The 27,405-nt window shown below is 34.2% G+C and overlaps 5 protein-coding genes across 6 annotated transcripts; 3 read left to right on the top strand and 2 right to left on the bottom strand.

Annotated features, from left to right (window-relative positions):
* Nucleotides 1-49: 49 nt before the first annotated feature.
* Nucleotides 50-658, bottom strand: LOC107175237 (uncharacterized). The gene has a single exon (XM_025094438.2). It carries the CDS (start codon nt 656-658, stop codon nt 50-52), a length of 609 nt encoding a protein of 202 aa, XP_024950206.2.
* A 1,601-nt stretch (nt 659-2,259) lies between these two features.
* LOC102627101 (RING-H2 finger protein ATL52-like) lies at nt 2,260-4,401 on the top strand. Its single transcript, XM_006466211.4, has one exon. The coding sequence runs from the start codon at nt 2,563-2,565 to the stop codon at nt 3,823-3,825; it is 1,263 nt and encodes a 420-aa protein (XP_006466274.2). The 5' UTR covers nt 2,260-2,562; the 3' UTR covers nt 3,826-4,401.
* Nucleotides 4,402-6,898: 2,497 nt separating this feature from the next.
* Nucleotides 6,899-8,872, bottom strand: LOC102607586 (transcription factor bHLH94). The gene is made up of 3 exons (XM_006466501.3): nt 8,156-8,872; nt 7,592-8,014; nt 6,899-7,234 (listed from the first exon to the last, which is right to left on the bottom strand). The coding sequence occupies exons 1-3, from the start codon at nt 8,567-8,569 to the stop codon at nt 7,139-7,141; spliced, it is 933 nt and encodes a 310-aa protein (XP_006466564.2). The 5' UTR covers nt 8,570-8,872; the 3' UTR covers nt 6,899-7,138.
* Nucleotides 8,873-12,544: 3,672 nt separating this feature from the next.
* On the top strand, nt 12,545-14,771 carry LOC107178826 (uncharacterized). The gene is made up of 2 exons (XM_052444429.1): nt 12,545-13,415; nt 14,581-14,771. The coding sequence occupies exons 1-2, from the start codon at nt 12,545-12,547 to the stop codon at nt 14,769-14,771; spliced, it is 1,062 nt and encodes a 353-aa protein (XP_052300389.1).
* A 7,760-nt stretch (nt 14,772-22,531) lies between these two features.
* LOC102627395 (probable glucan 1,3-beta-glucosidase A) lies at nt 22,532-27,370 on the top strand. 2 transcript variants are annotated; one of them, XM_025092777.2, is made up of 10 exons: nt 22,532-23,035; nt 23,132-23,247; nt 23,400-23,519; nt 24,042-24,227; nt 24,686-24,844; nt 25,242-25,411; nt 25,524-25,676; nt 26,022-26,374; nt 26,471-26,650; nt 27,100-27,370. In XM_025092777.2, exons 1-10 carry the CDS (start codon nt 22,960-22,962, stop codon nt 27,183-27,185), a joined length of 1,599 nt encoding a protein of 532 aa, XP_024948545.2. In that variant the 5' UTR covers nt 22,532-22,959; the 3' UTR covers nt 27,186-27,370. The 2 variants fall into 2 exon arrangements, with proteins under 2 accessions (XP_024948545.2, XP_024948546.2); XM_025092778.2 differs by lacking the exon at nt 22,532-23,035 and having other exon boundaries at nt 23,395-23,519.
* Nucleotides 27,371-27,405: the final 35 nt, after the last annotated feature.

The following is a 27,405-nucleotide window of genomic DNA, read 5'->3' as shown; positions in this document are numbered from 1 at the left end:
ATATTATAATTATAATAATAGTAGGACACCTCGAAAAAAAAAGTAAAATTCAGAAAAAATAAGCACTAAATACGACGCCCATAATGCCCAAACAAAACGCCAAAGCCATGAACCATGAGGACGCCTCGATTCCATCGTCGCCACCACGATCATCATCGCCCCCATGGTTTTGTTGTGATTGTGAGTGCAGCTTTGAAACTTGGAACTCAAGCAATCTCGTCCAATGGCGGTAAGCCAACAGCCTCAGAGAATCCTGAAACATGGCTTTGGAGATAAAATCTCTCTCCTCTGCCAAACTAGCAGCCCTCTTCTCCGCCTCTCGCGCGCGCGTCTGCGACAATCTCAAGGCCTTCAAAAGCTCCAGCTTCTGACGTTCATGTTCACCGCTTCTGCAGTAGACATCAAACTCATAATTATTAGTAATATTAAAATCATCATCACCATCGACGTGTTGTCGATCTTGTTTGATGCCGCAAACCCGATTCATGGAGGAGATGACGGTCCCGCCGGGGCCGGAAAAGACCTTCAAAGGGGGAGGCAGATCACAATTCTGCATGAAATCAATAGCACCGGATTTTTGAAAAAGCAAACGACCCATCACCGTATCATTCTCAATCACACCAGCTGATGATGGTCCCCATTTAGCACCAGCAGCCATGGGTGACGTCGGTGCCTTCATCCAACCACCAATCATTCAAGCAAGTTGAATCAAAACAGAGTTAGTTGGTGAGCGGCGTGGTTTTTGGTTTGAACTTTATTTGAAGGAGGATTGAATTCGAAGAGATTGCGGAGAAATTAAAAAAAAAAAGGTGGCGCAAGAAACGGGGTGTGAATAAGATATTTGAAATCCACGTACAGAATGGGGATAGTGGGGACCGGGATTTTCACTTCCTACCTCTTCACGCACCAAATTCGTTTCTTGCGTTACGTTACAGCCTTGCAACTTACACAACTACATCTACATGCTGTTTTTCAATATTCCTCTGTTACAATTTCTTAACTCAACTGCAAATTCCGCCCTTGTTTTTTAGCTTTTTCTGAACCCGTCAAATAAAATAAATCATTCTTTTTCTTGTTCCCCCCCAAAAAAATAATAAGTCCTGTTTACGATAACTAATTGCTGGCCGTAGAAATGGAAAGATTCATAGATGAGACGGAAGAATTTTTTTTTTTTTAAACATGAATAAATAAATAAATAATTATTTTATAGAAGAGTAACTGGAAAAAAAATAATAATGATGACTAGTAGAGATCTACCTTCTATTAAATGAATTCCCAGTAATTTGTTTATAGCCTCCTTATTATTTTATTACTTTTCTTGTTCGTGTTCGCTAACGGTATTATAATTTTGTAGGCATCAACTGTATACATCAATTTCACTCCACTATTGAGAAATTTCAGAATTTTTTTTGAGATATCATATTAATTATACAATAAATAAATAATATTATAGTTTCACGATTATGGTAGCCACAGTCTCATTAAATTTTTAAAGTTCTTCTCTTGATTAAAGGGCCGTTTATGATTATTTTCGAAAGACTTAAAATGATTTTTAGTAAATTTTTAAAAAATTAATTTTAGATAAAATTACCCCATTCTTCCTCTCATGTAGGTCATTTTTTCTTTATTTTTTTTAATACGTTATTAAATTATATGATTTTATTAAATTAGTGCTAATATTATCAAACTAACCTCGAGTGTGTGACGAAAAATGAAAATTGTCTTTATCATCTACTGTCACACTGTGAGAGACAAAATAATTTTCTTTAACCGTATCAAGGAAATAATCAATTACAAAAAAAGAAAAAAAATATATCTCCATTGATACTACGCTATGCCCTATTTCACCACCGAAGTATGAAAGTTGATCTTTTTATTATCTATATTTGTGGTGTTTGTGATTGAGTTTGTACATTTGGGTGCATTGATGTGGTTTCTTTTAGATTGAAAAGCTTCCAAAATTCAAACTTGAGAGATTTCAGATCATTTCTTGTGGCAGCATATTTATCTGCGCAGAAAAACCATTTAGTATTTGTTATGTTAAATTGGGTGATGAAGGATAATTTGAGTTATTAACTATGTATTGTTATAGAAAAAGATTTGAGTAATTAGACCTCACTTTTCATAAAGGAAGTGGGAAATTTTTTTTTTTAACGTTTTGACTACGATTTGTTACATGTTCTTGTTTTTTAACTCATAAATCGTGAAATCAAGTACCAATCATACAACGTTCATCCTCAGTTATCACCGCATTAAAGTTTACGCGTAAATGACTCAAGGAAGTGGGTTGACTTGGTGGTGTTTGGGAAAGCAAAATACGAACCTACCGAGTAAATGCTTCAAGTAAAAAAGTATAGGCATGAAAGTGAGCTGTCCGAGTCTGAAACCTCAACAGATCCAAATCCTTGTGGAAAAAATACCAAGTCTTCATCATCATCATCAATTCAAGACACATACCCTCGTGGAGTCTGGGATCTTGCAAAGCAAACCAAATCTTTCTTTTGTTATGAATTTCTCCCTTCTGCTTGATCATTATCAGATTCTTCCTCCTCTGTTTTTGTGATGGGGTTTAAATTTGATCTTAGAAAACCGCTACTAAAAGTCGATTACAATACTAGCACAGCCCCGTTTAATCCAGGAAAAAATGATTCTGGTTCGTCTTCATCATCATGCTTGATCGGCTGCCGAAAGTGTAAGTGCCAAGGCGATTTCGATTATCCTCCTCCCTTGCCTCTAGCACCGCCGGCTGGTGATGGATCACATGCAAAGCAATTAGTTACTATGGGTATGATTGTCGTGTCTTGCATCATTGCTGGTACGCTTCTTTTTGGTATTTTGTGTGCAGCTGTAAGAGTTTGTCGTTCAAGGAGAAATAATTCAAGAAGAACTAATCCGCCAATAATTTTTGCTACGCAAGAGGATTTTTTTGATGAAGATCATGGACCTGTTTTGGATCATCCCATATGGTACATCAATACTATTGGTCTTCCACAATCTGTGATTGATTCTATTGCAGTGTTTAAGTACAAAAAAGATGTGGGTTTGATTGAAGGAACAGATTGCTCTGTTTGCTTGAGTGAGTTTCAGGAAGATGAGAGCCTTAGGCTATTGCCCAAGTGTAACCATGCCTTTCACATTTCTTGTATTGACACTTGGTTAAGGTCGCATACAAATTGCCCTTTGTGTCGCGCTCCTATACTCTCCGGTGCATTTGTTGCTCAAGCCAGTGAATCAGAGCCTAACTCGAATGATTCAGATTCAAGAAATGAAATCATGGTGGTGAATTCGGAGAACTCTAGCGGAGAGGGAAGTGATAACGTGGGAGGTGGGACTGGTGAAGTTAGAAATGGAAATGATAATAATAATGGTTCATTGCCAGTTGAAGATGAGCGTACTGTTGATGATTCAATGAAGATTTTGCCTCATTTGAAAACTAGAAATTGTGATTCTGGTTGTCGGGTACTAAGTGATTTAGCTGAGAGTCGGCGAATGGTTGAAGAAGATACTCAACCAATGAGACGGTCAGTTTCACTAGATGCATCAGCAGCCTCTATGATTTATAATGCTGTAACGGAAGGTGTCGTACATGTTAAGCATCAAGGAAATATGGACGCTCAGTTGGGGAAATCCAAGAGTTCTAAATCGAAGATTGTTTTCAAGAGGGGTAGCGGAAGTTCAAGTCCAAGCATATGCAGATTAGTGAAAAGTTCTTCAATTGGGTCTTCTCTGCAGAAGGGGCCTATGTTGATGAAAAGGTCTCATTCATCCATTGGGAAGTTGCCATCATCCCGACATAGTAGACGGTATTCAGCCCTTCCCTTATGAATGAATATGAGCTTTGATCAATCCCATATCTTTGGCTTCAGTTCAGGTACTTGCAAAATAAAAATTACTGTTGCTGTCTCAAGAAGCTTTATATATATACTTATATTACACCAAATATGGAATAAAACTATAAGGTGAGTAACTATACATGGATTGCGGGCGGCAAGATCATGAAGTCTTTCATGGATGGGTGGTTCTTGTGACGTTTGAAGTTGTTGTAGGATGTTGGACATGGCTTCAGGCAATGTATCTGAAATCTTGCATCTCAATATGAATCTGCTATTTCTGGTGTTGCCAGTTAAGTTTTTGTTACTCGATGCTTCATGAATGAATATATATGATGTCCTAAAAGAGTTCTAGCAACATATTGGTTAAATTTGTTTTGTTTTCCAACTTCTTTCCTAGAAGCATGTTACATTCTATGATCAGTACCTGCTTGATCAGCCATGCATATGCAAAGTGGTCATGTTCTGATTTCGGGCAATTCTGTGGTGATTTCACTTCTAAGAGCATGGCCAATTAAAGCATCCATGTAATGATCCAAAAGTCTTCAATAGAACAACATATTTAATCCTAGTGTTTGTAGAGTCCCTGCATATATATGGTCTTTGTACACTTGGTGACTACGAAACTGCGGAAGCATGGATTCAGAGAATTTAATGTGAAATAGCTTTGGAAGTGACCCTTGTGGAAATATTTGTAAAGCTCATATTCATTTCTGTTTCAGATGATTTGAATATGCCTTCATTAATGCATGCTAGATCAAAATATCTACTTTGCCTAAGTTATTTGTTATGGTGGTTCTTATTGTTCATAATCATATGTGTTAGTTCTCTTGCCCTATTTTATTTAATTTTAGTTTTTGTTGAATTAATCATACATAACAAGCACAAGCAAGGGTTCTTGATATGTAACCTGCTGCCCTTCCATCAGTCACTTTCAGTATTTCTCATTATATACCTGAGCTAACAGTCCTAATTTGAGAAGGATGCGTGTTACAAGCAGAATCAGGAAACACCATGCCAGCCTGTCATTATGCATCCGGAATGTATAACTGTTTGAATATATAACATTGACATAGGCAGGCAGGGGTAGAAATTTCTCTGTTTGATTCTTGTTCCGGGATATTCTTCTTTAATCGTCTTCAAAATAGTTATGAACAACTCAGTATTCAAATTTTTTCTTCGCAAACTGAAACAGATTCTTAATTTTTGAAGCGTCAAATTGTATTTTTGGCTATGCCCGCCTTGACTCTGCGTGATTCTTGGCCCCAAGCGAGGAAAATTTGTTGTACCTGGAGATGATAGATAGCAGCCCCTGATCTCAAATTCTCAATCTATTGGAAAATCAAGAAAAAACAATTAATAAATAAAATGAAGATTAAATTTGTTTTAAAATATATTTTATTACTTCAATTATTCTAGTCAAATGATGACAGTAGATGACATCACATAAATAATTTTTTTTCTATCCATCAAATCCTATGCTTAGTTTATTAGGATAATTAGTTTGCATCTTGATTAATATGGTAAATAAAAGTTAGAAAAGACCCTAGCTTGTGATATGGGTTTTTTTTAATTTCTTTGATGTATTTTTAAGGGCAATGCTGATATTTTACGGTCAAGCAGTAGAAAAATAAGGAAATGTTATTTTTCCATGGTTATTTTTTTTGAATTACATGAGACTAATGCTCAGATTACAACTCATATTATATGAGATTTACAATCAGATAATTACTGAGCCTAATTTACATTAATTCTTATATAACACTGCCCAGATTTTATCCTCTCTAATATTCGAGGGGTGTCTACTCCACTCACATTTCGAAAGGGAGAAGACTGCCTTCACTTAATAATTAAGGAAAGAAATAAATCCCTACATGCGGCGCGGGAGCTCGAACCACTGCGCTCACAGTTGTGAGTGCAGGGTCCTGGTCACTGGGCCAAGGCTCAATTGATTTTATTTTTCCATGATTAAAAGTGGTAAAGTATATATTTTTTTAAAATTCAATTCATAGATATCGTGGTCATTTATTATTTCAGAATTATTGAAATCATAAAAGGATAATGACGTTGATTGAAAAACATTAGTTCAAAATTGAACTATTTAGAGCACTGATACTTAAAATGTCGGGATAATGAAAATAGTTTATTGCTCACTAAATACTGACACTATAACATACCAAAACGACACACCATTTTATATACAAGACTGTCCTTTCTCTTGTCCTCACGTCACAATGGTGTTTAAATATCATTTTTCGGTTGCTAATATCTCGACCATATATTTCGGTGAAGATATCATTGCAACATGTGACAATATTTATCAGATGAAAATCTTAGACCTTCGATATTGTTCATGGCAGCGATTGTCATGTACTTGACCACTCAAAAGAAATTAAAGCTTTATTACTTTTCTTTTTTTAAACTTGATAGCTTTTTCTCTGTACTTGCTTTTTGAACGTCTTGTGAATTGTGATGTGGAAATGGAATCCCCTTGATTTTGGCTTTTCAGGTGCCTTATGGCCTGTCCTCTCTCACTGAAAGACCAAAGAGAGATTGTTTTGACTTATAAACGCGCCCATGTTCTTGTTTAGTTACGTTCTTTCATAAATGCAAATGCTATGTACATTAGTTGTTAAGTTAGATTGTCATGTAACTTACATGATCTCTAAAATTATTTTTAAAAATTAAAGAATAATTTGGTTGATTTTACTTTTATGTTACTGGTTACAATCTTATCTTATGGTTGTCGTAAGTTATATCATCATCTTTTTTATAACAACATATGAATGCCCATTCATGTGAAGAGAGGATGTTAATTTAAAAAAGAACAGAAACATGCGACAGAGGATGTTACTTCAATTGATTAACAGCTCGTACGCCATCAAACCTGCATATTGTCATTGAGGATTTGAGGCGACACAGTTTGACTGGGACTGTGATTTGAGCTGTTTTCTAGCCTCTACTTATATCCCAAAGCATGAATTAAATGGAATGTATCAAAATCAATGAGTACATCTCGTCTTATACCCACCTACACCAAGGAAAGCTTGTTGTGACTTTTAGCTGGCCCTTCCGTCCGACACAGCCCCACACTGAAGCGTTGTTTGGCAACTTGTTTGGTGCATAAACAGGAATTTTTTTAGCTTCCAATTGCTTGGCATGCATACCCCATGGAGATGGTTCAATTCATAATTAAAACAAATAAGTGTTACATTTTAAGCCATCTCGTAATACAGAATTCTAGAGAAGAAAAATAAAACTGTAGCTTAATGTCCCCAAGTGGAAATTAATATTTTGCAAATATAACATCACTTGAAAGCAGCTTCTCCTTGAACTCGACCCATCATGTCATACACAGCAGCTGCAACCTCATTCATTGAACGCAGATGGCAACCTTCTTCCACCTGTTGCCACAAACAAATTAAACATAGATTGAGACTAATCTGAGTGCGAATATTACTAGGGGATAAGGGTGTATTTAATGGGTCAGATTTTTTTCCTATCTAAACCTTAAGAAAGAAAAAAATATAATTGAAACAAATTAATTAATAATGATTTATGACTAGGATACACCACTTATATCCTCAGTCTAGGCATTGTCATATGATTCAATGTTATTTATTGTTATTATTGATATTTTAACCACTTAATAATATCCACACGGTGGGTACGCCTTTAAGACACCGTAGTTAGACCCTTAGTTATGTTTATTCCATGCCTTTAAAAGAAAAAAAAAATATTATATTAGCAAGTAAACTCACCTTTACACTGAAAGTGTAGAGAACTTGATTGTCAAAAGTTGCGACATTAAGATGAAGAACATGAAGCCCCAGAGAGTGGAAGCCCGTGACCATCTTGAAGAGCTGTTTTGGGTATCTTGTTGAGAGAATTTTAATGTTTGCATTGCTTTCCGCCATTGTTACCTCAATATCAGCAACAGGCCCCGAAGGCTTCTTGGGCGCCGTTGATGATGATTCTCTCGAGTCGTTCGGCCGAAAATCTGAATACTGAGGAAATGAAAAGAAGTTGGAGAAGATAGAGGTTGAGAAACCGGCATCATCATGATCGTGATCATCTGATTGTTGTAATATGTGGATTCGCTTGTGAGCTTCAAGGGTTTGCACCAGTTGCTCTAGCTCCTTCACGTAGTTAATAGCTCCCCCTACAATTGATGCTTGGTCTCCCTATTAATTATTCCACATTATTAATTAAAACAGATCAAATAGATATCATTGAACTCTCTCTTTATTTATATTTATTTAATCATTTATTTTAATTTTATTTAATGATTAAAATCAATAATGAGGGTGAAAAGTAAAGCATACCCTTTGGACATAAGAGGGTGGCATAAGAGAGCGAAGCACTGAAAGATAATTCTTCATTTGCTTTCTTCTGTTGCGTTCGACAAATATGTGAGTCATCCTCTGGCTCTCAACTTCTTCTATGTTCTTGACACTTCTTGTACGTCGTCTCTTTCGCTGATGGCATGCCAACGGAGCCTCCCGGGGACGGGATTCTCCGGTGAAGAAGCATTCGCCTCCACCGCCGCAAGTGGAAGAGTTGGTCTTGGCCATCTTCTGCGTCATTAAACCTAAGCCTCCATTTTGGAGAAGGCTTTCAGAATGGGCTGCTCCTTCTTCAAGACCAAAGCCACAACTCCATGGATCACTAGTTTCTCCCAAGTCCTTGAACCCATAGCTAAAGGGGTCTTGCTGGAAAACCACTGCTTCAAGAGCCATTTCTTCTTCTTCTTCTTCTTCTTCTTCTTTATTTTTTATTTTTTTTGGTGCTCTCTCTCTCTCTCTCTCTCTAGGTCTCCAAGTGTTTGTTTTGCCTTGTAAATGGATGCGCTAACTTCAGCCTATAAAATACCAGCTAACAACAAATAACTTGGAACAACTACCACAAAACTTTTGGCTCTCTCTTAATTCCCTTCTAACGTGTTTAATTAATATATGATTATAAATAATCTTCGTTATACAATACACCAAGTTGCCAGGGAGATCTTGTGTTTATTTGTCAGAGAGAAAGAGAGAGATTCTCTCTCTCTCTCTCTCTCTTTTTATATAATAAATAAGTCTATGTATGCATATGTAATGCAACAATTAATGTCACAGAATTGAGCTGCAGTGTATTTTGTTGTTTATTAAAATATAATAATAATAATAATAACGAACACAAGCACAAACATTGTGTTCAGTAGTCTTCGATTCCTGGAATCATTTGACACCTTGAAATTATTTTTCTTTTGCGTACAAGTTATGATTGATTCACGAAATTAAAATGATGCGAGTGGTCTCCCCTTACTATAGCCTGCAGCCCGCGGGGCCTAATATTCCTTACATCAGTAACAACGCACGTTCATGTTCTCTCTCGAGAATCGTTTGCTTTGTTTCTTAGTTTGTGTCATATTAACTGTTGAATGTTAATTAAACGCGCGCCATTCTGAGAGAGAGGGAAGGTGACAAAATCAGAAAAGAAGGCTGAGTTTTAATTGCAAGGAAAAAGCATGAGTCAGGCTATGTCTGCCAGAGGAGAGAATCCATGGAGATCATGAAACTATACGTATAAATTATCTAAAATTCAAGGGAAGCACTCTCTGTAATCGATGAATCATATATACATACACCATAAACATAAACATGTGTCCACTTTTATGATTTCCATCTTAAAGTTAAAAACACAATTTACAATAAAGACATAAACTCCTTTTCTCGTGCTCTCTCAGCCCGTGCCCCCGCGTGCGAATACATACACACACACACACACACACACACACACACATATATATATATATACACATAGAGAACAATACTATTACCTGCTGGTGGTTATGAATAAAAATCATTATTATACCGAGGAAACCATGCATGTATATGCATTATATACACACATACACACACTCATTATTAGTGGCTTATATGTCATGGTTTTGTATCTATGGACTTTAATTCGATCATGATCTGAATGGATGCACATTGCACAATGATCGATTTGATGTTGTGTGCTTCGGTTGAGTGTTTTTCCTTGCTTTTAAATGGAAAAAAAATTGATAAATACTTGGATTGGTTGATTGACGTGAAGACCTCCAACTGCCAATCTTTGAATGTATCTTTTATATTGTTTTTTCATGGGATATGTTCATACAATGTCGTCAAAGTCTTATTTTAGGAAGTTATTAATTTACAAGTTTATTTGTGTAGAACAACAATATTTTTGACCCTCCAGTTGAGACTTTATTTAAGAAGTACCTTTGTTGTTAGTATAGCTTTTAATTATTTAAATTATATTCCTAAACAAGATTCATATATATCGCAGCAACTGTAGCAGGTGGCATCTTACTTCAGCAAATATAGTATGAAAATGCATTTTTTTTACCAGTAGCTTATATTTGCTTCCTAAAGCTTTGGACCAAATATTGATAATGCAAATTCAAAACTCTTGCTTGTTTTTATGGGTTTCTTTCGTATTGATCACGGGAGTATATTGTTTATATATATAGTATTGATTTGGTACCAGGATCCTGGACTTTACTGAGAGGGTTATTGGGAGGCAAGAGGGAGTTGTAAATCCCGATACCTTAACCTTTATCTTAAAGGATCTGAATCAGTATGATTTTCATAGTGTGTATTGGCACAATGCTGCGGACTTGCATAGCCTAATGACTTACAGCCAATTTGAGGAAATTGGCAGCCACCCTTATAGTCGATTCATTAGGGTCATCAGCTTCTACCCAAATAGTGGAAATATCCACCATTTTCTTTGTCTGTTAAGCCTCACAGCTATGGGACTTCCTAAAGAAAACTACAATCGCAGTTTATCAACCACTCACAAGACTACCGAGATCTTCGACTTAGCTCATGAAAGTAATAGTACAGAGGCGGACCTGTGCCTGGGCTAGACTGGGCTGTAGCCCGGTCTAGCCCCCCAAAAAAAAATTAAAAAGTGATTCAAAAATTACAAAATTGCCATTGAATACATAAAATAATATTTACTTTCACTTTTTCCTCTTTACCTTTCCCTGTTTCTCCCTTTTGCATTCATCCAGCAGCAACGATAAAATCCCTCACTCCTGCGGCTGTGGTGGTCCCTTGCTTCACTTCTTTTCAACTCAAGCACTTTCCATTCAGTTTTTAATAGGTAAAAATCACTCCTATTTTAATTTATGACAATTCCATCTCTCGTTTACAAGTATATTAATTTATTACAATTATCTCTCTCTATCTCTCTCTCTCTCTCCCTCTCTCTTTCGTTTACAAGCTTGAGTGAAATCAAAACATCTTTTCTATGATTCTCTTTCTTGCAATAATTAGGCATAAAGTATAAACAATTAAACAAATATCAACAATTGAGATTTGGGTAATAATTTTTTGGTGATTATTGATTTGGTAGTTACCATATAATTCTAATTGATGGTTGGCATCTCTATATTAGAATGAGTAGATAATAAATTGTCTAATAAATAAATAAATTTGTTTATTGAACTTCATCATTTGATTAAATTAACTCAAATCTCACTGTTTATCTATTAATTTTTTTCTTATTATTCTAATATTTTATAATTCTTTTTTCTCAAAAATTTGATAGGCATGGGTATTTGTATTAACCATTTATTGACTTGTATGAGCCTTTAATGTTGATTTTTTTTATTTTGCGACTTTAAATATATTTAAAATTATTAGAATGTATAGCTTATAAAACTTTTAATGATTTCTTGATTCTTACATAATTACATGTTGTTATAGGTTATAATGTCAAACAACAAATCCAAACCGAGGAAAACTCTACTTTCATTCTTTACTAAAGTAAATGATGGTCAATCATCAAATGGGACAAGTTCTATGTGCAACATTGATGCCTCAAGTTCTCCACCTAAGTCTCAAAGAGTCGAATTTGAGAAAGTTGACACTCCATCTACTATTGACACGCCTTATTTAGAACGTGATCCCAGATTGCGTTTTTCAATAAGTAATTTTCCCATTGACAAGCGTGAAAATGTGCGGATGGCATATATAAATATGGGACCATTTCAACCCAAACTACAAAAGTATCCATCGAATAAATATGGTACGCAAAACCGTCGATTTCAATTTTCTTGGTTCTTGAAATTTTCTTGGCTTGAATATTCTATATCAAAAGACAAAGCATTTTGTTTTCCATGCTATATTTTTCATGATAAGTCATCTAGGAATGAAGCATTTGTTGTTGATGGGGTTCAAAATTGGAAGTATGTTGGTTGTGAAAAAACATGTCCTTTTGCTCAACATGAAGGAGGTCATGGTTCTTCTCACAATGATGCCATGTTAAAATGGAGCAATTTAAAGGATCCATCCAAACATATTGATAAGAGATTGAATGCACAATCTTCGCAACAAATTTTGGAGAATAGATTGCGACTTAAAACCTCAATAGTAGCTACTAAGTGGTTAGCAAAACAAGCATGTGCTTTTAGAGGTCATGATGAGTCCGTTAATTCTCTTAATCGTGGAAATTTTATTGAATTAATTAAGTTGTTAGCAATAATGAATGAGGAGATTAATAAAGTTGTGTTAGAAAATGCTCATAAAAATGCCCAATACATAGCACCTAAGATTCAAAAGGGGTTATTGAATATTATTGCTAATAAAGTATGACACAAGATTCGAGAGGAAGTGGGTGATGCTAAATTTTGTATCATAGTTGATGAGGCACTAGATGAATCTCACAAAGAACAAATGGCTATTATTTTGAGATATGTTGATTGTGATGGTTTTATTCGAGAACGTTTCTTTGAAATTGTGAATGTCGATGAAATAAAGGCATTGACTTTAAAGAATGAGATATGCAATGTGCTTGCTCAGTACAATCTTTTAGTTGAAAATTTAAGAGGTCAAGGGTATGATGGTGCTAGTAATATGGCGGGTGAATGGAATGGATTACAATATTTATTTCTCAATGATTGTCTGTATGCTTATTATGTACATTGTTTTGCTCATCGACTACAACTCGTATTAGTTGCGGTATCTAAAGAAGTGCATGAGGTATGGCTATTTTTTTCGAAGTTGAGTTCTATTATTAACTTTGCTAGTGCTTCTTTCAAGCGTTATTTTGAGTTAAAATCTGCTAGAGAAAAAGAAATTATAGATTTGATAGCTTTAGAAGAGCTTGAGACTGGTACAGGGGCTAATCAAGTTAGAACTTCACAAAGGGCTGGAGATACACGTTGGAGCTCACATTTTACTTCAGTTAGTAGGTTTATTGAGATGTTTGGTGCAACTCTTGAAGTTTTAGGAAAAATGATTAATGCTGGATCTAGTCGAGATATGCGTGGGGAAGCTAAAGGTGCATATAGGGAGATGAAATCCTATGAGTTTGTGTTTATTTTTCTTTTATTGAATAAAGTTCTCGAAATTTCTGATATTCTTTGTCGAGCATTACAGACAAAATCACTGGACATCTTGAATGCTTTGAACTATGTCTCAAGTACAAAAAGACTTTTGCAAGAGTTTCGAGATAGTGGATGGGATGATTTTATGAGAAGTGTAGTATCTTTCTGTGAAAAATATGATATTACTATGCTTGATATGAGTGATTGTTATATGGAAGGTACAAGGCGTTCTGTTAGCCTATATGGCTATAAATATTGATTTTGATGATAACAAACCACATGTATTTTAAAAGCTTTGATAATGTTTTTAAAGTTTTCGGATTTGGACTTATTTGAAATTATTTAAATGTTTTTGGGGTCATTATACAATTTCACAAAGTTTGGGCTATATCATAATTTCAAAAATTTTTGGGATTAACGAAGCATTACTTAAAAATTCTAAAATTGGACCTATTTGCAAAGTTTCATAACGCTTTGGGCCATACTATAGTTTTTATAAAGTTTTGGGGTCAAACTGAAAATATGGGAAAAATTTCACTGTAGCAGGTTACTGTAGCAAGCGGCTTATCGGATACTGATAAACGGCAGGCCGAATTCGGGCAGTAAGCACAAGAACGAAAACGGCTTACCGAATTCCGAATCCGGCAAGCCGGTTAGGCAAAATTTTGAATTTTGCCTTAACGGTAACATAAATCCGGCTTACCGGATTCCATTAAACGGCAAACCGGATAGCCCAGAATGTGAGTAACGGCTAGTTTTCGAGCTCAAGTTATAAGAACTCAAATCCAACTCATTTTGAATCTCTCCAACAAGCAAAAACAAAAGGCACACATGATATCTTGAGCTTACAACTTGCAAAACACAAAACATTGAATCATTCATTGTTCTTCATCTTTGAATATCTACTCATTGAGTGAGTTTGATTGTAACTTTCATTTCTTCATTTCATTTGTAAGAGTTTGAGTGTGTGAGACACTTGAGTTAAGAGATTGGGAGATAATCTCTTTGTTGTAAAGGTTTATTGACACCTCGAAGTCAATTGTAATTGTTGAAGCCTTGGAAAGGCTTGGATAGTGAAATCCTTAAGCCCGGTGTGCTTGGAGGCGTGGACGTAGGCGGGGATAGCCGAACCACGTAAAAATCATTGTGTTCGTTTTTCTCTTCCCTTACTCTTTTAATTATTGTGCCTTTATTAAACTTATTGCTTTCAATTTTTATTAAGACATTAGATTGCTTGTTGTGTGGATTTGCTAGGATAATTTTTAAATTTCCAATTCACCCCCCCTCTTGGGTTGCACACTTATATTTCACGTTCTTGTCAGCAAAAAGATTATGTTACAGTTGAACATCATTATCACTTTGATATATTTAATGTTGTAATAGATTTTCAATTGATGGAGTTAAATAGTAGATTCTCTGAGCAAACTGTGGAACTCCTCACTTTGAGCTCGGCATTGGATCCAGTTGATGGGTTCAAATCATTTGATATAGACAATATTTGTTCTCTTACTGAGAAATTTTATCCTCATGATTTCACTCTAAATGAGGTGTTTGCTTTGAGAAGAGAATTATAACATTATCAAATTGATGTGCTTTCTCATCCACGGTTTCAAAATATGGCTTCCCTTTCTGAGCTATGTCGACGATTTGTTGAAACAATGAAGTCACAGCACTATTTGTTGATTGATAGATTAATTCGTCTAGTCTTGACTCTTCCTGTTTCCACGGCCACAACAAAGCGTGCATTTTCAGCCATGAAACTTATTAAGACATCACTTCGTAGTAAGATGGAAAATGAGTTTTTATCAGATTGTATGGTTATCTATGTTGAAAGAGAAATTACTGATATTGTTGACTCAGATTCTGTAATTGATGATTTTTATAATTTGAAACCCCGAAAAGTACAACTTCGGTAGAAAATTTGTATTGGGATTGTATTTTTTTATACTACTTTTTTTAACTTATTTTTATTTACAATATGAATTTTACGTGTAAAGCTCTTAATGTCTCTTATTATTAGGTGTATTTTGTCATCTATATATATGAAATTTCATGTTCACTTGGTACAAATTTTTTATTTTTTTAATTTAGCCCAGGGTACTGCAGAGTTCTGGGTCCGCCCCTGGTAATAGATATTGAAAAATTAGGAATATCATCTAATTAGTTTTAATTTTCCTGGAACTTTTAAAAAGTTTCAAGCCACTTGCTGGTTAGTGTTGGTGTATGATTGTTGATATGCAATTATTCTCCTACAACAATATTATTGATATGTAAATATTCTAATATTCTTATTTTACCAATATGTATTTGATTCAACACAAAAATGATATACGATAATGTAGGGGAACTTATCATAAGATTTCTAAGTATCCAACCCAAAAAACTTATCTTTTAGATGGAGTGACCTACCGCCTTATAAACTCAAGTATCTCCCATTTACTAGCCAATATGGGACACAATTCAACAATTCCCCCCCCCCCCAAGGACGAAACCACCGTCGGACTCCGGTCCTTTCGTCCGATACACCTAAGTTGTTCCACCATCACATTCGGGCTATTAGGCTCTAGCTCTGATACCACTTATTGGGGAGACTTAGCATAAGAGTTTTAGGTATCCAACTCAAAAGACTAGCCTACTAGGTGAAGTGACATACCACCTTATAAACCCAAGTATATCTTTTTTACTAGCCAATGTAAGACACAACTCAACAAATAGTAGATATTTATTGTACGTTCTTGAGAAATAAAAAAGGAGAACTCTCACATGAAAGAAAAAGATCTCAATTGAGAAAGTAGGGTGAATATTATTGATGAAAGCTTTTTAAAAGAAACCCGAAAGCTTATTTATACTGGTTGTAAGTGATACTATTCTTAATAAACCATGAAAGCTCTTGAAAATAAACCAGAATAACATGCCTATTTATATTGGTTGTAATTGATAGTATTCCTAATAACTTATGATTCCTTATTAATATATATATATATATAATTCAAATAAGAGAATATAAAGAAAATCCTAACTAAAATAGAAAAAAAAAATTGAATTTATATTCTTGCTGTGACTCTGTTGGTCTGTTAGATCAATAGTTTGTCTTAAATTATGAAAGATAAGAAAACAACAAATCTTTTAAATAGTTAAAGAGAAAAGAAAATTGAACTCCATCTTCATCTTGTTTAATCCGATTGTTTGTAAGCCAATTATTTTGTGGAATTCTTTTCATTAGTTTTCGGATTATTTTCCTTTGATGTTGAATTTTGATCTCACACTGTCATAGTCCTATTAGCCATATGAACAAGAATTAATCATTCACTTGAATTATCCTCCACTAACTTCGAAGGTTCACATTCTAGTTTAGTTTTTTTCCTTATCTTATTAATCTTGTTTAGTGATACAATCTTATTATATAGATAATGGCATCAGCTTATATTCAATAAACAATTTCAGAAATTTAATAGAAGTTTCAAAAGTTACAATTTACCTATTAATTTTTACAATTTGGTAGGCGTATCTATGCGTATACACTCACATGTTACTGTTTAAGGAGTATTTTTTTTTAAATTTAAAATCATCAGAGTGGTGAGAGGGTTAGGCAGGACCCCTACCTGTAATATAAATCCGAAAATGAACCAAGTACAATGTTCAAGGAGTAGTTCTTGTACCGACATAGTAAAGCTTCCTTTTCCTCTCTTTCTTTCTTTCTTTCTTTTGTTTTTTTTCCCCCCTTTCCCTTGAAAAGGAAATTGTAAAGCTTCTTAATTATATTAGCTGGGCGGGAATGCTATACCGATTCTATCATTGAAAGATGCCAGTAAAGGTTTTGGTATTGTTGTTAATCAGTACATGATAGAAACTAAATTCATGATTTATGTTGTTATGGGAGAACTGCTGTCACATACTGCCGCAACAGCTATATTAAGAGATGGATTATCCGAGCAAAACCATGGATTTTATTTTGCTAGTATTGGTTGGTTAATCCTTAATTAAGAAATTGCTAAGCTGGTATTGGCAAGAGGGATTATTATAATATAACCAAGCCAAGCGCAGTCTGCGGACCTTGGATTCTGGCTACCTACCTATCAAATCATTTGTCTTTTTCTTTTTCTTTATACTTATACTTACTCGGCCGCAACAACTAATTAAGCCATGTTAATTGCCAAGAGATTAAAAACATCTAAACAGTATTAGATTAAAATTTAATTATTTTTATATTTTTATTAGTTACAAAAAGTCAGCTAACATCAATCACATTTGCACTGCCTATCCAAATTCCAATATATATATGGCCGTGTGTGTGTTTATATTTAGTTTTTGAGTCCATGGGTACTAGAGAATTTTAATATATCATGTAAGGGCATACATATTACGTCGTCAGTAATTGCTGGAAACAGTGACTGTTGGAGAAAAATAAAAACGAAACACAAACGCAGATATCGAGAGGCATCGCACGCAAAAGAATGATAAGCTTTGGTCATCACATTCCGACAATTATGCCACTATAATTAACGTCATTTCGTATTCTCCAAATCACTTGCGATTCATTGCATATTGCGCTTAAATTAATTAATAAATTGATTATACAATACGTACCTACCATTCCAATCAAATAAGGAAGATGAAAGATGCATTGAATTGGCCATATCATTGTATAAAAAGGCCAAATTATTTTCAGCTTTTTCCTGTTCTATGTATCAGCAGGCTGGGGCTGGCCATTGATCTGCCTCATCACTCATCAGGTCTTCATTTTCTCACGACACGCAAAAGGTAGACTCTGCCAATGCCGCTGATCGTTTTATTGACAATTTTCTTTTATCAGAAGAATCGTACTTTCCTCAGTGAAAAGATGTTCCAATATATGGGAGGAAACTCGAAAGAAAGTTAATTAGTTAAAATGATCAACCTCTCTCTTGACAATTAAATAAATGTATTTAAAATGCCAGTATTACTGCTCATATATATACATTTATCAGTTGTCTCTCTAGCTAGGTAGCCCGCAGCGTCACGGCCACAGAGTCACACCATTGCACTTGTACGTGTACAAGATTAGACGTGTGGGTTTTGTCTAGTTCGCTTGGACAAAGCATCTTAGTCAACGAATTCTTTCGACTCCGCCCAGCCACACACGTCTTGCATCGTCAATCTTGTTTTGTCAGAATCCTGTCTGGTGAGCTTGACATGAACATTATTGAACTGAACTTGCAGTTTTCAAAAGGCAGTTTCACTGCAACTTGCGGGGATGGGGGTGATCAATTTCCTAGCTAGAAGCCAGAGAATTAGTTTAATTTGTAGGTGCATACATGGTACATGTCGTTGACAAGGCAAGGCATAAGCACAACATATATACTACTACTACATGTCTACAATATTTTCGATGAATTGGGGTCACAGTACAAGTTACATTACTGCCTTTTCCTGCTTTTTGAGGGTGCCATTGTTACTCTCAAAGTGAGGCGACAGTACTTCACGAGAGCAGTTTTGTGCATTAGTTGATCTCGAACAATTGTGATTGTGAGGGAAACAGCACTCATCAAACTCGGCTGATCAATAGATTGCTGTACAGAGTCGAAGCGTCGTCAGATTAAGCTATTTCCTTTCCACGTTTCCTTTTTTTTATTTATTTTTTTAGGTAGATTTTTATTACGTCTCAATCGTTCCCTTTCATACTACATGTCCTATGTTGTCCTGTATAAGAGACGGCATGTCGGATACGTTTATAAAAAATAACATAAGCGCACGTTAACTTTTAGCTAGCTGGGGTGTTTAGAATTGCCGAACCCGGCTTCTAACACAATCCTGGTTTAAAACCGACGAAGTCATGGACCTAAGACCGAGTGGGGTGTTAGAGGCTGGACTCTTTTTAATAGGATTTATTTAGAGGCGGGGTGTTTTCAGGATTTTTTCTGGGGTGTTAGAAGCTCTGTCATTGTGTATCTTTGGGCTGAATGTACAAAATATTACCCAGAAGGCACTGGCTGGACTGACATACACACCCATTTTCTGTTAATATAATTTGGTGTAGTTCAGCGTGGTACTTTTAACACCCCTTCAAAATACTGATAAAAAACTCTCTACCATTGAAATGACACACAAGCACAAATACAAATATGATTAACTCGTTCATATTTCCACCCCAATCTCTTTTGCTTGAACGGGCATGCCTCTCATCTTTTTTTCCCCCCTGTTGTAGCAAACTCCTCTCATTTATCATCAATTTATTTTCTTAATTTTTTTTTCATTTTGTGATTCAAATCTATTCAATTGGTCTAGAAAAATTTAAAATAATCAATTTCTCTCTCTTTTTTTTTTAAGTTAATAATATTTATTCTTGTGAAGTTAGGGTTTTTAAATTTTGTAGAGAGAGAATATCTGAAGAGAATAATAAAGATAACAAACTTAAAAAAAAAATTATCATCCACAGAACTATTTATGTAAAGGGTAGGATACAAACACTACAATTATTATTATTATTATTTTGTTGATTGCAGAAAATTTTTAGAGTGAGAAAGCCAATAAAAGTTAAAGACTCAAGTAAAAGATTGTTATTTGGAGAGAAACGGTAATTTTGATGTTAAATGGAGTATTATTAAAAAAAAGGGTTTTAAAAGATTTTAATTGTGAGGTTCTAGAAGTCTATCTCTTATAGTTGATAATCGCTTGAGAGTTGTGGCTACTAACCTATCCTTTAACGATCCTTCAAATTTGATTGGGTTAACTTAACCCAATCAGGCTAAACTTTGGTTTAAATTTAACTTGAACTAAATTGTAACCTGATTGAGTTACATGCTACCAAAAAAAAAAAAAAAAAAAAAGAATTCCCAAACCTAAATTATATGTGTGCACGTCTCTCTAAGCCAACATTCTCGTAAATTATAAACAATTCCACATTCGTTCTTTAATCGATTAATTTATTTTCGTAAGCTAGTTGTTAATTTGATTTAGTTTCAAGTTAATTACTTTTTACTCTCGTTTTTTAATTTATGATTTCATATGTGAGAATCTAAAAGCTTTTATTTATTAATGCATAATAAATTATTGCATCCATTGCAATTTCAAATACAAGATTCGTTAATAAAAGAAAGAAATGTATGTCTTGCAAATTTTAAATGATAATTTTTTAGATGGATTATTAATATATTATGTTCATATGTTGTCGTGGAGGGTTTGTAACTTATTTGCTTGGATTATTCAATTATTAACATTGGGATTTTGAATCTTATTAGGCTAAATTTTTTATTGCATGTTTTTTTTTAAATGATTTGGGATGAATTTGCAAGTTTGCCCATTCAAATTAGCAACACAAACCAAAATGTTAGTTCGAATTTTCAATACGAATTGAACTAAATAGAAAACTCAAACCAATTTGATTCGAATTTAAGTTGATTTGGTTTAGTTTGGATTTATTATTCAAACCAGAACTGATTGAATTATCCAAACCAATGGATTGTAACTTAAACCGAGATCTGATTTGCTCACCCTTAGTACTATACTTACTTATAAATAAAATAAGTCATGTTTGATATAAAAGTTGGATACCTATAACTTAAAGTTACAATACTAAAATATTCTATAAACACTAACTGCTATAACTTATAAGTTAAGTTGATTTAATTCACTACTTTATAATGAAAAAAATTATAATAGCTTTATTATTTAAAACTGAAAATCATATTTATTATATACGCTATTAACTTTTATTTAATTTTTTTTTACAATAACTATAGTCCAAGAGTTACATCACCCCGATGCTCGAGCATGCCCTTGGTTGTACAATTTTATGCCACACAAAATCGATATGATCTTTTTTTTTTTTTGAATACTGATTAAATATCATATTACTGCATTACACATATATTTACAACAACTGTTATTATAACAGATATATTACACTGATAATTACAATTAGATATACATAATTGAGACTTACATTATTACATTGAATTCTATAAAGTACACGTCTAGATAAATAATCTCCCACATAGAAGGGATGTCAATCCTCCACTCGCATTTCGTAAGGAAAAATAATTTTTATATATTAAGAATATTTATTCCACACAATACTTTTGTGGGGGCTAGAACCGCAGCAGCCCACCACTTCGGCAAACCGATATGATCTTTATACTGACAGGATGAAAAATAATTAGTTGCTTAAAAGAAATCCTTGCTTATGTAATCTAAGAACGTAAAAAGAAGTCAGAGCTAAAGCTCTTTTCGGACAAAAAAACATAGGAGTGAGGAGAACCACCCCCATGACGGCAGAATCTGGCGATAGGAAGTCGGTTTGATAAAGATTCTACTTGCCTACCAATAATTGACTAATTGTTGACTCCTAGTGACAGGAGTTGAATATGATGTAATATAAGACTAATCGACTTTGACAACGGCTAACAGTAATAACAGCGGACCTTAAAAATTCATCAAATATGCTATGTTTATAAAGTTTGTAATTTCATATTTTAATTAACCTGATATTATTGAACTATTATTTATTAATAGGATTATTATCATTTTACTGATTCAAGAATTGTAAAATATCAAATGATTATAGAAAATATTATTTTATTATTACAACTTTATAAAACTTTTCATTTTATTACTTTTCTTTTAGGATGGTTAGTTGACTAATAAAATATTAATTTTATTCTTTATGGTAAAGTACACAAATAGAGGTATCGAATGATAAATATAAAATTATTTTTATACTTTTAAGTTGTTAAATAATAGTTTTAACCATGAATTCATGAATAACCCTGAATTTATCATAATTATTGAAGCAGCGAATTGATAAAAATATCCTTGTATATTTTTATAAAAAAAAACACGCACAATCTATTCTTTTTAAAAAAAAAACTTGAAACTTATTTTTAGAATCAACACTTTCACATTTAAGTACTTTTGTTTTTTAACAAAAATATCCAAAGGTACTTTTATCAACTTACTATTTTTATACTTATAATAAATTCAGAATTATTCATTAATTTATGGTTAAAACTATTATTTAACACTATTTCTGTATTTTATAATAGAGGATAAAATTAATATTTTACTAATCAACTAATTGGTCAAAACAAAATAGTAATAAAATAATAAAAATAATATGTTTTATAGTAATTTAATATTTTACAATTTTTGAAATAATAAAATGATAATAACCCTTATAACATGACTTTATAATATGATGTTCTTGCAATGTAAATATGCATACTTTCCTTTTACCCCTTCTCATAATCTTCTTCTTCTTAAAGCATGCCTTTTACCTTCTTTCAATTCACTTCCTTTCTTCATTTTAATCCATTAAAAATAAATAGTAAATAAAAACAAGCGACCCAAATCTCGAAGCAAAGCGACCTTTTTCCTTTCTGTCTATTTAATATTTTTATTAATCCAAATCTGTTACAGTAATCTACGTGTGAACACTTTCGCTCCACTTTTTTTATTCCTTTACGCTCTAGAAGTACAACACCGTTTATCTCTTCCTCTCATATTTATACTACTCAACTCAACTCAAGACATGATCTCAACGCAGCATTAATTAATTTATATAAAAGCCAAAACCCAGTTCCGGATAATAATATAATATGCTTGTTTACAAGGTTGAATTTGGTATTAATTCAGCGAAAAGGAAGGAATTACTAAGATTCTTCTCCCAAGTGGAGGCCTTGCATAACCACCTCTTAACATTTTCTTTCTTTTATGGAAATTCATATTCTTACTGTGAATGAAGTTTGTAATTTAGCTTTCTTGATCGTATAGGAGCCTGCATTCTTCATGGACATTGTTTTTAGCAAATGGGTATTCGCATTTTCACTTTCTTGTTGCCTCATCTTCTCCATAGCACCCTCAGGTGAACTTCATTCGTTCATTTTTGTTTCTATTTTCCTTTATTTCTTTCGCTTTTTAATTTTTTTTTTAATGTGATTCTTTTACTGTAATTGTTTAGTTGAGGGATTGCATGGTAATTCTAAAGTCAGAGGAGTCAATTTAGGAGGGTGGTTAGTTATTGAAGGTTGGATTAAGCCTTCACTTTTCGATGGCATTCTCAACGGAGACATGCTAGTAAGCAAGCTTAATCTTTGCAAGATTCTTTTTTCGTTCTTTGTTTTTTTTTTTCCTTTTTTTTGGGAGGGGGGGGGGGGGTGTTGGTAGGGTGATTTTTTCATGCTTTTCAACGATTTTCCAGCTGAGTGATTTCATTTATCAAAGTGCAGGATGGAACGCAGGTCCAGATTAAGTCTGTAACGTTGGAGAAGTACGTGTGTGCAGAGTCTGGGGGTGGTACAGATGTTTCAGTTACCAGAGATGTTGCTTCTTCATGGGAAACGTTTACTGTGAGATGCCTGCCTAACTTTTTTCTGTTTAATCTTATTAGTGCTAATGGTAGTTGTATGATTTCCCGATTTACCTTCAGGAGTCATTTCTTCGAGCATATTAAATACATTGTTACACCTTGTGAATACAACTACATTTTGTTCAGTGCTGCTGAAATTCAATGTGTTGTGTTGGTATAAGGTTTACCAAATATGCTACTCTCGTAAACTTATTTTTGCTGTTAAAATATTTTGGATTATGTCGATATCTTGTTATTTAACAATGTATCTGACAATCACAATCCGCTGTAACTTTTTCCCCCCAGTTAGTTTAAGCTCTTACTTTCACCGACTTCAACATTATCTTTATGATGCTGCAATATTACCAATAAAAGGAAATGCAATTAGTCCGAGTCAACTTGCTTTGGATCGTAGTTTGTAGCTCTTTTAAGTATGCATTCTACTCGAAAATATTTTGGATGGCTGGTTAATTTACGAATTGGCATGAAAGTAATAGACGATCTCCATTTTCTTTTCATCCAGTTGTGGAGAGTTTCCGAATCAGAATTTCAGTTTCGCACTTCTCAAGGCCAGTTTCTAACTTGTGATGGTGAAGGCTGTGTAGTCTCTGCAACAGAAAAATCACCTTCAACACCAGAAACATTTGAAATCGAAAGAAATAATGATAGTAGAGTTCACATCAAACTTAAGAGTGGGACCTATCTGCAGGTATGCACATTTCCTATGACGGAATTATTCAGCAGTAGGGACTTGGGGTCCAACTATTTTTATGCCTACACAAGGTTCTGGATCACTAGATGTGAGTATCAAAGTTGATGGCTTTGTTTACAATAACATGAAAATTATGTCTGCATATTTGCTTTTTATTGCATTGAACTTTGGGCTAATTTGGGGAATTTCAACATCTGAGAATTTGGCTAGGACATAGTTGTCCAAAAACAATCAATGTGACAATCAGCTGGTAAGATTTACCAAAAATAATTGGCTTTTACTATTACTTGCATCCAATAATATAAACACTTATGCGCTCAGAATGCCTACAGCAGACCCACTAAGGATTGATCCATTGAACCTCTGCCACTCCCTTGCTGCTGTATTTTTCCATTTTTTTCTTGATGCTGAGGTTCTTAATCAGGAAATATCATAGAATGTACTTTATTTCCTAGGCTACCTTAGGAAACCAGCTCACAGCCGACTATCCAGGGATGCCAGGATGGGATGATAATGCAGCCACGTTTGAGATGGCAATTGTAGCAAATAACTTGCATGGAGATTACCAGCTTGCAAATGGATATGGACATGAGAGGGCCAAAGAGGTTCTAAAGGTACCCTACTTTTCATAATCCCCTTTAATTTGACATCTTGAACTCTTTGCCAAGTCTGTGTCCTTGTCAAGCACATGTAGGAAATTCATCATAATAAGTTTCTTTCCTTGAATATTTTGAGTCAACAAGCATAGCAAGTGTTTCTTTTGGCACAACACCTGAGATCATGGCATATTGTCCATCTCCGTTTTGCACAAATATTCACCATATAACTTGGCCTATGTTCTTTTGGCATCCTCTAATATTCTTATTTCATTATTTATTTATTTATTTATTTTCTTGTCTGTCATAAACCATGTTATCCAGGTATGACAATTTCGAAAAAGGTTTTCAACTTATAGAAGGCTTGGCATTATTTTCAATTTATCATATTTTTTAGTTATTCTTTTTACTGCAGAGACATAGAAACACCTTCATCACCATAGAGGATTTCAACTTTCTGTATAGACATGGAATAAATACTGTGAGGATACCTGTTGGCTGGTGGATTGCTTTTGATCCTGATCCTCCAGCTCCATTTATTGGGGGATCTTTGGAAGCTCTAGATAATGCATTATCCTGGGCAGAGTAGGTCTTGTTTTCACCTTGTTCTGTTCAGAGTGCTGACAATTTTAAGATACATTTTTGTTTCTCCTTTTTCCTTTTACAAATATATGTACCTGCAAATGTTTTGATGCAGAGCCTATAACATAAAGTGCATAATTGACCTTCATGCTGCTCCTGGCTCCCAAAATGGAATGGAACATAGTGCTAGCAGAGATGGGACAACAGATTGGCCCGCTTCAGATTACATATCACAAACACTGGATGTTATAGATTTCTTAGCTTCAAGGTAAGCTCTTGTTTGTTCTGAGACTGTTGAAATACGGTTCTACTTATTACTATTCACCTACCTGAATGCTCCCCTCTATATATCAAATACTAAAAATATTGAATGTTTGAAAGTAAGGTGTGTGCACATTGCCTTTGATAAAGATTTAAGTAATTTTATTGTCAACTTTTAGCAAGTGGAAGCTGAACACTGGGGAGGTTTTGCACTGTTACTTTACATTCATGAATCATACAACAGCTTGAATCTGAAAGCTTAAACTAACTGGTCATGGGCCAACACCTTACTAGAACTTCACTTGCCTAATTCGTGTTAGTTTGGAAACCTTTACTTATTTTCCATGCGTAGGTATGCAAAGCATCCAGCCTTGCTGGGAATTGAGCTTTTGAATGAACCTTCATCAGCAACAGTTCCATTGGATATTTTAGTTCCATACTACAAACAAGGCTACCAAATTGTCCGAAAGTACTCACCTACAGCTTATGTGATAGTGTGCCAGAGAATCGGGAATGCTGATCCACTGGAACTTTATCAGGCTAATATAGGCTCACACAATATAGTTGTGGATCTGCATTACTACAATCTCTTTGACACATTTTTTGTTAACATGAGCACTGTGGATAATATCCTATTCATCTACAAAAGCAGGGAGGCTCAACTACAAGCCTTAAATAACGCAAATGGTCCGCTGGTGTTTATCGGTAATTCAAGCTGCACACTCTGTGTTTGCACACTTTAATTAGGTAGGGTATCCAAGTAATCAGAATCCTGATTTTCGAGTAAATGATTGGTTTCAGGGGAATGGGTAAATGAGTGGAATGTGACAAGTGGGACCCAGAAGGATTATCAAGACTTTGGAAGCGCTCAATTAGAGGTTTATAATGCGGCTTCCTTCGGGTGGGCGTACTGGACACTCAAAAATGACAGAAAGCACTGGGATTTTGAGTGGAACATAAGGAACAATTATCTCCAATTAGGTAATGCTTTAAATTCATCTTCATTTTATTTGTCCCCAGAAAGGAAAAAAAAAAATCATCTTCAATTTCGTACTTTCAATTTCTTTGAACTCCTTTTGCCCACTTTATCTCATAGTTTTTGACCCAAACAAAAAGTTTGATAAATTTTTTAAAATCTACTTACTTTATGATATTCTCCATTTTAACAGTGTCTTTTAAAAAGAGATGGCAAGTTGCTTTTATAAACATCTTATAAAATAATTCACACGTAATAATAATATAACGCTTTTTGGAGTTCCTATTATTATCTTATAATATTGAAACGATAATTATGTTTTATTCTTCTATAAACCTATTTTATAACTCGTAGCCCTATTATCACATTACCAAAATTACTATTAATCACACACACACACACATATATATAATATGCTTTTATACGGTTCAATATGTAAACTACACCAATGCAGGTAATTCACCGAACATGCAAATCTTCAACAGTTTAGTGTTGCTGGGAAAAATATTTGCCTGGCTCTATCTCCATCATATCTTATGACAAATAAATGACCCGAAATCGGAGAGGAAGATCTAAATGCGGCTTTCAAATTCTTTGCATCTCAAATTATTATATTCATTTGTTCTGAAATTTGCAAGTGTAATGAAATTGTTGGAGCAAAATGTATCCACACAGCAAAACATCACTGACCCTGTAAGAACATTGGGCTGGGATATTATTCTTGTGCTCACCCTTGATCATGTATAAATGAAAAAAATCC

Source organism: Citrus sinensis, chromosome 7, assembly GCF_022201045.2.
Source record: "Citrus sinensis cultivar Valencia sweet orange chromosome 7, DVS_A1.0, whole genome shotgun sequence".
Lineage (NCBI taxonomy): Eukaryota > Viridiplantae > Streptophyta > Magnoliopsida > Sapindales > Rutaceae > Citrus > Citrus sinensis.
This window is presented reverse-complemented; position numbering and strand designations above follow the sequence as displayed.

What these genes read in the sequence shown, in the direction of transcription:
- LOC102607586 (XM_006466501.3), bottom strand. Translation starts at nt 8,569, where the DNA reads ATGGCTCTTGAAGCAGTGGTTTTCCAGCAAGACCCCTTTAGCTATGGG. An exon ending in CACCCTCTTATGTCCAAAGG is followed by an intron (nt 8,015 to 8,155) that starts GTATGCTTTACT and finishes AATAATTAATAG; the next exon opens with GGAGACCAAGCATCAATTGT. An exon ending in TCTACACTTTCAGTGTAAAG is followed by an intron (nt 7,235 to 7,591) that starts GTGAGTTTACTT and finishes TTGTGGCAACAG; the next exon opens with GTGGAAGAAGGTTGCCATCT.
- LOC102627101 (XM_006466211.4), top strand. Translation starts at nt 2,563, where the DNA reads ATGGGGTTTAAATTTGATCTTAGAAAACCGCTACTAAAAGTCGATTAC.
- LOC107178826 (XM_052444429.1), top strand. Translation starts at nt 12,545, where the DNA reads ATGGCTATTATTTTGAGATATGTTGATTGTGATGGTTTTATTCGAGAA. An exon ending in GAGTGATTGTTATATGGAAG is followed by an intron (nt 13,416 to 14,580) that starts GTACAAGGCGTT and finishes ATGTTGTAATAG; the next exon opens with ATTTTCAATTGATGGAGTTA.
- LOC102627395 (XM_025092777.2), top strand. Translation starts at nt 22,960, where the DNA reads ATGGACATTGTTTTTAGCAAATGGGTATTCGCATTTTCACTTTCTTGT. An exon ending in ATAGATTTCTTAGCTTCAAG is followed by an intron (nt 25,677 to 26,021) that starts GTAAGCTCTTGT and finishes TTCCATGCGTAG; the next exon opens with GTATGCAAAGCATCCAGCCT. An exon ending in GAACAATTATCTCCAATTAG is followed by an intron (nt 26,651 to 27,099) that starts GTAATGCTTTAA and finishes ACACCAATGCAG; the next exon opens with GTAATTCACCGAACATGCAA.
- LOC107175237 (XM_025094438.2), bottom strand. Translation starts at nt 658, where the DNA reads ATGGCTGCTGGTGCTAAATGGGGACCATCATCAGCTGGTGTGATTGAG.